The sequence below is a fragment of the Lipotes vexillifer genome, unplaced genomic scaffold (assembly GCF_000442215.2).
Source record: "Lipotes vexillifer unplaced genomic scaffold, Lipotes_vexillifer_v1.1 scaffold655, whole genome shotgun sequence".
In the NCBI taxonomy this organism is placed as follows: domain Eukaryota; kingdom Metazoa; phylum Chordata; class Mammalia; order Artiodactyla; family Lipotidae; genus Lipotes; species Lipotes vexillifer.
The window spans coordinates 2,659,303-2,669,160 of NW_006788208.1; the positions used below are offsets into that span (position 1 = coordinate 2,659,303).

A 9,858-nucleotide genomic window follows, 5' to 3' on the forward strand; every position below is an offset into this window, starting at 1 on the left:
CCTGAGAGGCAGAAAGTGGAGACACACACTTGAAACAACCCCTCCCAGACAGGAAGAAGTCTAGAGTTCTGGTCGCTCCGACCCAGCTCCTTTTCCTGCAGGGACCCTGCAGTACCTCCGCCAAGCGCCACCAACAGCGCGAGGACCGCGAGCCACGCCAGGAATAGGCTCCCGCCTCCCGGAGCCAGGCTGAGGCCGCCCCTTCCCGCCCCGACCCCGCCCAGGTTCCGCGCCCAGAACTCCGCTTCCTCCTCGGCCACCGAGTCAGTCAGTCCCTGCGATTCCTCCGCCGCAACTAGGACCCTCTGGCCTGACGTCACCGGCGCGCCCACCAATGAGCTGAAGAGGGACCGGCGGCAGGGTGAAAGTGACGGCAGAAGCAGCCAATGGCCGCGAGGAGGGGGAGGGCCGAGGCGGGAGTGTGGGAGTGATCGCCAGTACGCGTGGGGAGTTGAGGACTGTGCGGGAGGCGCGGGGCGCCGGTGGGGAGGGCGGGGGGCGGAGAGCGGCGGAGCGGCGCGGCAGGCCCCTCCCCCTGCCCGGCTCCGGGCTGGTACCGAGAGCCGCCGGACTTTCAGCGCTCAGGAGGGATATGTGGCCGCCGCTCGGGCTCCTTGCAGGTAACGGGCGGGGCGGCCCCTGCAGGGCCGAGGGCTGCCGAGCGCCGCGGGGCGAGCGGAGTTGGGTGCGGAGCGGACGCGGGGTCCTTCCTCACTGCCGCCGCGCCCCGAGCCCCGTGGTCCGGCCCGGGCCGGGCGGCGGCGTTGCTGGAGGAGTTGGCTCCGGGACCCGGGCTGTGGCCGGGGCCGGGGTCACCGGGGTTGCGGGCCCCATCGCCATGCGCCCGGGTGTAAGCAGCACGCGGGACAAAGGGCGCGGCGTGGAGGGTGCACGCTCCGCCTGCCCGCGCCCCTGCGCTCTCATCGCCGCCCCTGCTCGCTCCAGCAGCGTGGCGCACCGTCGACCCCGGGTGCACGGGCGCCTTTGGCGTGTCCCCGGAGCGGCCACCGGGCCGGGGGGCCCCGCGCCACCCCGCGCCTGGCCGCCAGCTGGCCGCAGTGCGGGCGGTGGCTGGGCGCAGGCGGGCCGCTCGGCCTCCTGCTCTGGGTTAAAGGCGGCTCCCCTGCAGCGCCGCGAGTGCCAGCCACTCGGCGCTGGCTGCTGGGCAGAGCGGCGTGCCCTGGGTCGGGGCGCCCGGGACCACCGAGCTGCCACTTCTCTGCCCAGGCTTGGAGTTTGGGGAGGCAGAGCACGTGGCGCAACCGCCGTCTCACCTCCAGCGAACTCCGCGGGGCTTCTGGTCTTGTTGATGTTGTGACTGTAGGCTGTGTGTGTTTTCTTCTTTTTTTAACCACACACAAAAGAAGGGAGGAGTTAGGGGAAAGATCTAGCCAGAGCCCTGTGAATCGTCCCACACTGCTCTTTCTCTCGGAGAGAGAGATGGATGGGGAGAATTTCTTGAGAAACAATTAACAGTGAGGACTGAGTGGATCCCCTCCCTGTCCCCTCTTCCCGCAGTCCCGACCGTGCCTGGCGCACCCCAGATGGAGGTGGGGTAAAGTGACACCGGCCGACTTAGATGGGAAAATGGCTACAAGCTAGCAAGCTGGAAACTTTCTGGGACAGTGGAACTGTGAATGTCGAACCTCCGCAGTCATTCTGGGCTATTGGCAGGCATGGCCCTCATGTGTTACTGAATTAAGAAATTGGGAAGGCAAGCACAAGAGGAAGATACCTCGAGTAGCATTGTGTTCAGCGCTGCGTGGTGGAGAGCGGTAGAGATGATTGTCTCCCGTGCCTTGGGGGCCCCAAGAAAGGAGCAGTCAACTCAGGTCTCCACATGCTGCATCAGAAATGACTGTGTTCTTTATTCTGATTTCCAGAGGCACTGTCTCATCTCAGCCTGGCAGAGGGCAACTGGTGTGTGGATGGATTGTTACTGATGAGGTAGAAAGGCTAGCCTGATGTGAGAAGGCCCTTCAGTGTAGGGGGAAGAATATTCTTTAGTAGGTGGTTGCTGCTGATTTTTCCATGGATCACTTAGGTTTGATCTGCCAGTCCAGGCTGCTGTGTCAGCTGTCACCAGGTCCCCAGGGTTCGCAGCTCAGTGACTGATGTTTGTTTGCTTTTGAGGGGTGGCGTGGGATCCCTGTTCGAGGTCTTTTTGACCTTTTCATTGATGATCGGTTAATTTGTTTTAACCCCCTGAAAATAGAGGCTTGATATAAGGAGTTTGAGAAATTGAGAATAAAGAGACTTCTGCTTCGTTCCAAATCCAACTACTCATAGGCGCCAGTCAATTCTCAACACAGTGGGAGATCGGCACAGGAGTCAGATAAGAATTGGAACACCAGCATTGTCACTGGTAAAACTGGCTGGAGCTCTGCTTGGGCTGAGCCTGAGGCCACTGTGTTGCTCCATTATTCTCAGTCCGTAGGGCAAACTTACTATCCAGCCATGGCCCAGGAGCCCGGGCTCCCAGGCAGAACATCCCCTGGAGAAGAGGAATGGGGCCATGCCTCCCAGGGCCCATCAAGAGAGAAACAGAACTGTGTGCCTTCCTGGTTCATGGCCTGGATACAAAAAGGTGGAGGGGACCCGTCTCCCTCCATGTACCACCTCATGCTGGCAGGGCTTCTTTTACCTGAGCACCAAGCCTGGCTGGGAACATTGCAGAAAAAAGGCCATCTACTGTTGCACTTTATGCAGGACATACAGATGCCTGGCCAGGGAAGCAGTGCACCGAGTCTGCCCAAAAGAAGGGTGCCCTTTTCTCAATTGCATCAGGTCACCTGATGGGCTACTGCTGGCCTTGGTTGGTTAGTGCATCTTCAGGAATGGCAACACTGGTGATCCCAAGACAGGAGGTCAGGGCCTGGTCACTTGGTACTAATCTCTCCAAAATGATTACAGTCATGGGAGCTAATTGTTTCCATATATGCTCTTATTAATTCTTAGCACAACCTGCTGGAGTCAGTAGTGATACCCTATTGTGCTGTTGAGGAATGGATCCTCAGAAAGACTAGGTAGCTCAGGGTCATGCCGGTAGCCAGTCCAAATCTGTGTGCCTCCAGAGCCTGTGCTCTTAACCACTGGGCTGGACCGAGGTTCCTAACGCACTGTACCTGTATCGCATTTGCTAATCCACAGTATTTTCCGAACTATCCTCTGATACCCATTAACCATCACACCTGAAGTGGAAAGGGCATTTGTGAGTGTTCTCTGGGGCAGCAGAGATGTGAGAATCTTGGCGACCGGGGGAGGGACGCAGCAATGAGGAGGGAAGAGCCAGCCGGGACGGGGACGGGAGCGATGCTAGGCTTCCCGATGTCCCTGCCAGAGAAGAGGGGGAGCTCATTCTGAGATTGCCTCACCCATCCTGTTGACTCCCCCAGGAGTCCAGGTCTGGCCCCCCGGGCACCCCAGATGTTCGGGTCTGTAGTCTGCCTTCTGTCTGAGTACCAAAGCGATTGGTGTGTGGTACGAACAATCTGAGATGAAAAGGGAGGTTCAGCAACTAATTTAGGAGCACAGATTATTTCCTGACCCAGTATTCTTCCTGGAGGGCCATTTGAACCTCACAGAACCGCTTGTGAAACACTATTCAAATATTTGGGCCTGAAGCAAAGACCAGTTATGGGACCGCTTGTCAGCTCACAGCTCTATTTTGCATTTAAAATTGATAAAGAGTATTTGCTTTCCTTCACATTCACTTTGTAAATCAAAGAACGCTTTTATTCCCTCCATGTTAAGTCAGGGTAACTTCCTAACTATTCAGTCCTTTACACTTATTTATTTCATTTTTAGTAGCAGAGGTAATTTCTTTAGCTGAAATGTACACACAGTGGTTGGGGCCTGCGTGGTGACCTCTGTAGTGTTTGCAACTGTGATTTGGATTTGACCAGTGGTTTATCCTTTCAGTGAAAAAGAAAAAGAAAAAAAAAGCAGCATAGTGGCTGGAATATTCCCTCCCCCACCCCCCGCACTTGCTGAGAGCATGAGTTACATCAGGTGGAGAAGCTCTAGGGCCCAGCGCTGAGAGAGTTGCAGAGACTTTCATTTCCGGATTGTAAACTTGAACCGCTTTCCAGTGCCTGTGACCTTGGATGGCCTCTTGGGCTGACTTCTTATTGATTCCATAATCTGGGGTATTTCCTTGGAGACCTGGAAACAAATACAGTTGACCCGTGAACAACACGGTTTTGAACTGCGTGGGTGCACTTATATGCAGATTATTTTCCGTAGCAAAGACTACAGTACTAAAACAAAACAGAACTGCAGGGGGCGTGGGTTTGATCCCTGGTCTGGGAACTAAGATCCTGCATGCCCCATTTTTTAGCGAGGCTAAAAAATAAAAAAAGACTCCATTACTACAAGATCTGTGGTTAATTGAGTGCCCAGATGGGGAGGCACCACAGATACGAACTTATAATAAGTTAGTTATACGTAGATTTTCAACTGCGAGGAGGGTCAGTGCCCCTAACGCCTGAGTTGTTCAGGGGTCAGCTGTACATCTAAACTGCCTCTCCAATCAAGGGGCCTGGGGTTTTCTTCCATCTCAGCATGAAGGAGTGGGGCCCTGCTCCCTTACTGGGGAAGACGAGAGCCTCAGTACCAGTACACCAAATCCTCCAGGGGATTCTCAAAAGAGAATAATTCTGTGCCTGTGTTTTCTCCCTCTTTGAAGAAAGTACTAGTAATAACAGGTAACCTTCCCTCAGCATTCATTAAACCCAGTCAGTGTTTCTAAGCACTTTAGGTGGGTGTGTTGCTTAACCTTCATGATGACCATGTAAGGTGGGCCCAGTTATCATCCCCATTTTAGAGATGAGGAAACTGAGGCCCGGAGAGGTGAAGTAACTTGGCCAAAGTTACACAGGATTGGAACCTCTAAGCAGTTTGACCCAGACGTGATCCTGGTAGAACCAAAGGAAGGGCCTATTGAGGGTGTGGGGCATGGGGACAGATGCAGTGTGATTGGAGAGGAGGGGGAGTTTGATATTTGTTTGGGCAAATTCCAAGTCAGGAAGCTCTTAGGCAACTCTCACTGCTGGAAAGTTGTTTTGGTTTGCAAAGTACACCAGAAGTGGACTCTTAAGTATAGGTGGCACACACAGGGCCACAGAACTAAGAAATGGCAAGGCTGAGAAATGAAATTTCTGGCTTTAACGTTTGCCCCTTTGAAAGAAAAGTTAAAAGACGTGTCTGTTTTTAACTTGACTTCTTCACCAATATTGGAGGTCGTGTCCTCACCTGGAATAGCTCCCACTGTTCTTTAGGGTACAGTTCCTCCTTCTGGAATGATGCTGTCCCCAGCCAGTCAGTCAGCAGTGTGCCCTCCTTCCTCTGTCTGTCCCCTGTATGGGAACCACAGTCGTGTGCGCTGCGACCTCACCTCTATTAAACTGTCTCCCAGATTTTCATTTAACTGGCAGGAGTGTCTGTGTTCTGCAGATAGAGTGTAAGCTCTTTCAGAATCAGGACCATGCTTCACGCACACACATGAACACACACAATGTGCTAAGACCCAACAATGAATATTTATTGATTTTTCTTGGTTGGAAGAAGCAAGATGGTAACTGGTTTTTTTTTCAACTTTGTAAACTGGTTCAAGGACTATAAAAATGATTTGCCTTATGGGGCTGATAAACATAGGATTCCCTTAAATCAATGTTTCTCAAGGATAATCCAGCATCAGAAGCCCAAGGACTTCTGACTTGGTAGGTTGTATTTGGGCCCAGGAGAGTCTACATGTGTCCCACGTGATTTTTCTGTCCACTCGAGTTTTGAAACCACGATATAAAGCTGTTAATGATCACATCCTATAAACTCACAGCATAAATGAATAAGAGTATCTAGCTCTTTTTCACTTGAGGTAAACATGTCTACTGTATAAACATTCCTAACAAGGCAATGATGAATATTTATGTCGTGTCACTTTTCTTGCAGGTTTCTAGCCAGCATAATGCTGGAGCAAGAGGCCGGCGGCCCGCAGTTTTCAGGATGGCCGAGTGGGATGCCGATTTGGATCACATCATTCCGTCTTCCATTCTTCCTCCTCTCTGGGCTAAGTTACTTGTGGGATTTGTTTCCCTCGTGTGTTTCGCACGTAGCTACGATGGAGACTTTGTCTTTGACGACTCTGAAGCGATTGTTAACAATAAGGTCCGTATCTTAATGTCTCTTCGGTAAACTGACGTTAACCACTTGCCTACATCCCAGTGGTGCTCTGCATCGGTGTTGAATTATTCTCTACTGAACTTCGGCTGAGCCTTTGCCTGGGCCCCCATCGTGCTCTGGATTTCCCATCTCTTTTAGAGAGCATCTCCTTGATTTAGGGCCCCTTTTATCACTGGCAGCAGGGTCTCCAAGCCCTGCCTAACCTCAAGCTTTACCCTGGCTGTGTGCCCTACATGAGGCCCCAGTCCACGCACGTATCAGAGAGACCATTATTCTAAGATGACAAGGCCAGGGTTTTGCGGGGCATTGCAGACTATTTCAGGTTTTGTGACAGATTTCCAGAACTCTAGGCCAGAACAGTCGCCCCTCACACACACACACACACACACACAAATCATGCATTTTTCCCCTGCCGAATGAAGGTGCATCCTCAGCAGCAGGCAGCGAGCTGGCTTCTTTGTCCTTCGCTGAGAGCGTCAGGACAGCCTGCTGACAGCTGTGGAGGACCAGGATTTTGCTGCCCGCAGAAGCTGCAGTTCCTGCTCATTTCATATTTGGAGACTCAGGTTTGCTGAGTTTGCAAAATCCCAGCCAGTTTTGCTCGCCAGTAGGCGTGGGGAAAATGATATTCTCCTTCACTCGCTGACTCGTAGGGAAAAAGAAATAGGTTTGTGGGCAGGGAAGAAAAATGGTTTCAGTGAGCTAAAAGAAAATCGGAACAAGAAACTTGGAGGCAGGGAGAGCCCAGAGGAGAAAGAAAGTGGAAACAGCACAGGTTAGAGCCTTTGTGACAGTCTCACCGCTCAGCACATACTCTGTGTGCGCCTTAACGGGTGAAGAGAACTTGAAGGAGTTTACTAATCTCTTTCTCTAGTAGGTGAAATTGTAGCATCTCTTTGTAACACTGTCCTTAAATGCTCCTAAAAGTTTGAAGTCATGGATTTCCCAAATTCGGAAAGGGTCGTTTTCACATTGAAAGTGATTCTCTATGTAACAAACAGGTATTCTGTGGGCCAGGGAAGAGAGAGTGAGGGGTAAGGAGATGACTGTTTTGCAGATATTTTATTTGTAACACACTCTAAATGATTTTCTGATTTTCTGGATTTTGACGGCAGACTCCAGCCTTGTTGATGTTTATTTTGAATCCAAGTTCTTCACTTGTAATTTCCCTCAAGTTCACCCAGCAGTTTACTGCAGATGTTTGTGTTTCAGTTCTTTTTGAAACAGTGCTTAAAACAAAAAGAAGTGTGTAACTCTAAGCAACTATGTCACATGGGTGGCTTAATCGCTACAGAATTGCTTTTCTAACAGGCCTATGAGGCTATGCCTTTATTTTCAAAATTCCATTTGTTGAGAGTTTCTTGACTCTTCCACTCTTACAAAGTAGAGGATATATAAAATGTTAACTCAGGACCCATGTCGAAGAACTTTGGTGAGCGAGGCATGGGAGACAGGAGCTGTGTCATACATCAGATACCCAGGTATGAGGTTGTAATTCTCTTTCCTTCCTGGGAGGAAAGGCAGATGAAGCCATTTTGTGGCCCTACCACACATTGTCTTGGCAGTGTTTTCTAGAGCATCACACTGTGCCCCTTTGTTAACTTGCTAGCCCCCTTTTTTGCCTTTCCTGTTTAATGAAAGGCCCTCCTCTGTTCATTGGCACCATGCCTACAGTAATGTGAAACAGGCTGTTACTGGATTTTATTGGTGTTGAAGACTGTTTTCCAGATGCTTCCTTGTAGTGTTGAGTTGCCTTTTTTCATTGAGATGATGATTTTCTTTGAGACCGTGGAGTTAGCAAGAATTTCAGACACGACACATCTTTTCCATAAATCATTAGGAGGAAAAATTAACCTTTCTTCCTGTGGCGCACCCTGCTGTGTGTAGGCTACACCTAATCAAATATTTAGAGCTTTGCTGGTGTTCATTTTCTGCTCAAATGGAGGGAAAGATCTTCTGCTCAGTTCCTTCACAACTGAGCAGGTACTTCTGGGACAATGCAAAAGTACATGGACTTCCAACATGGTAGTGGAGTAACCTACGTTAGTGGGTGGATCCCACGACCTTCATGAAATATCAAATCAACTCTTAGAGGGAGGTCCAGACACTCAAGGCCTCTGAAGCTGATACCCAATGGAAGTGAAATTCACCCTCAAAGTGGGTGTCAGGTGACCAGCTCACCTCTGCTGCCTGTCCCCAAGCTAACAAATACTCACTGAATGCCAGTGTGTGTTGGACACTGGTTGCTCTCTTGGGCTGCCCATGATGTGACACACTTCTTCCATTTGGGGCCTTCTCCATCTTCAAATACTTGTGAGCTGCAAAGACTGTCCAGTTTGGATGCAGACCCAGGCAAAGGCGCTCCTATCAGATACGCTCACCTGTTGGAGCCAGGAGCTAGTCACACAGAGAAGAGGGGTCTGCGGGCAGCCAGGCAGCCTCAGCAAGATGTTCGGCGGTCTGATTTGTTGGTGCCCTTCGGGCTGCACAGCCCCAAACTAGGTTTTCCAGCCCACCTGGGAGTCGTTGGGCCTTGTGATCTTTTTTAAGGCATTCCTTTTTTCACTTAAGTTAATCAGAGTTGTTTTGGTTACTGCAGTGAAGAATCTTGACTGCTACACTGTGCAGTGCTTATTACGTCATAATTTCTAGATCCTAAAATATTCCTGTTTAATTGTGCTGTGAAGAAAAAAATTAACATTCAGTTTTGATACCTACTGCAAGTGCCTTTCTTCTTGTTAAACACAGTTTAAGTAATCTAGTTTCATATTTAAACGTAAAAAGAACAAAAGATTCATTTTAAAGTCTCTGTAGTTCAGTACCAAGTTAAACTACCCTATACTGTAGGTATCATTTTAACATATTTAGTAATTTTTATCCTTAAAAATTAGGTGGAAATTGTTTTTTCTGTAATTTTACTATCTGCTTAGCTCATGATCAAAAATGGGAAACTTTGGGGCTTCCCTGGTGGCGCAGTGGTTGAGAGTCCGCCTGCCGATGCAGGGGACACGGGTTTGTGTCCCGGTCCGGGAAGATCCCATGTGCCGCGGAGCGGCTGGGCCCGTGAGCCATGGCCGCTGGGCCTGCGCGTCCGGAGCCTGTGCTCCACAACGGGAGAGGCCACAACAGTGAGAGGCCCGCGTACTGCAAAAAAAAAAAAAAAAAAAAAAAAAATGGGAAACTTTGAAATCTATATGCTTACTCTTATGTTTGAACTCGGATATTTTTGGTAAATTACCTTATGTATTGGATATGAGAGAGAGTAATAGTGATCTCACTTAGCTATATGGTCCATTCATGCATTCCGCATGGATTGAGCACCTTCTGTGTACTCCCACCAAACGCAGGGAAGCCCAGGCCTCGAGGAGCCCCAGTCCAGTGGGGCAGACAGATAGGGGTCGCATGATTATAAACTGCCCTGCAGCAGGTGCTGTGAGGACAGGCGCGAGGTGCCCCAAAGGGAAGGGAATCGCATCAGCTCAAGAAGGTCGCAGCCCAGTGGCCGAGATACGGAGAGCGGAAGCAGCTGAGCTGTGGGGCGCTGAGGGGTGGCGGTCTGGGCAGAGACCTGCGCGTGCATAGCCTTGAGGTGGGTGGCAGCAGGAGTCGTGTGGGGACCAGACGAAGGCCAGGAGCAGAGCACAGAGTCTGCGAGATGAACCTGCAGAATTCAGCAGG

The 9,858-nt window shown here is 50.6% G+C and overlaps 1 protein-coding gene across 3 annotated transcripts in view; it reads left to right on the plus strand.

The window, feature by feature from the left end:
* The first annotated feature begins 575 nt into the window (after positions 1–575).
* Positions 576–9,858, plus strand: part of TMTC4 (transmembrane O-mannosyltransferase targeting cadherins 4) — a 62,776-nt gene continuing 53,493 nt past the window's right edge. The window contains exons 1-2 of one of the 3 annotated variants that reach the window (XM_007461530.1): positions 576–620; positions 5,950–6,165. In XM_007461530.1, the coding sequence (XP_007461592.1) occupies positions 6,004–6,165 (162 nt within the window). In that variant the 5' untranslated portion in view covers positions 576–620; positions 5,950–6,003. Of the gene's footprint in view, positions 621–1,781; positions 1,833–5,949; positions 6,166–9,858 lie in introns of those variants that run through there. The other 2 variants (XM_007461531.1, XM_007461529.1) reach the window with 2 other exon arrangements.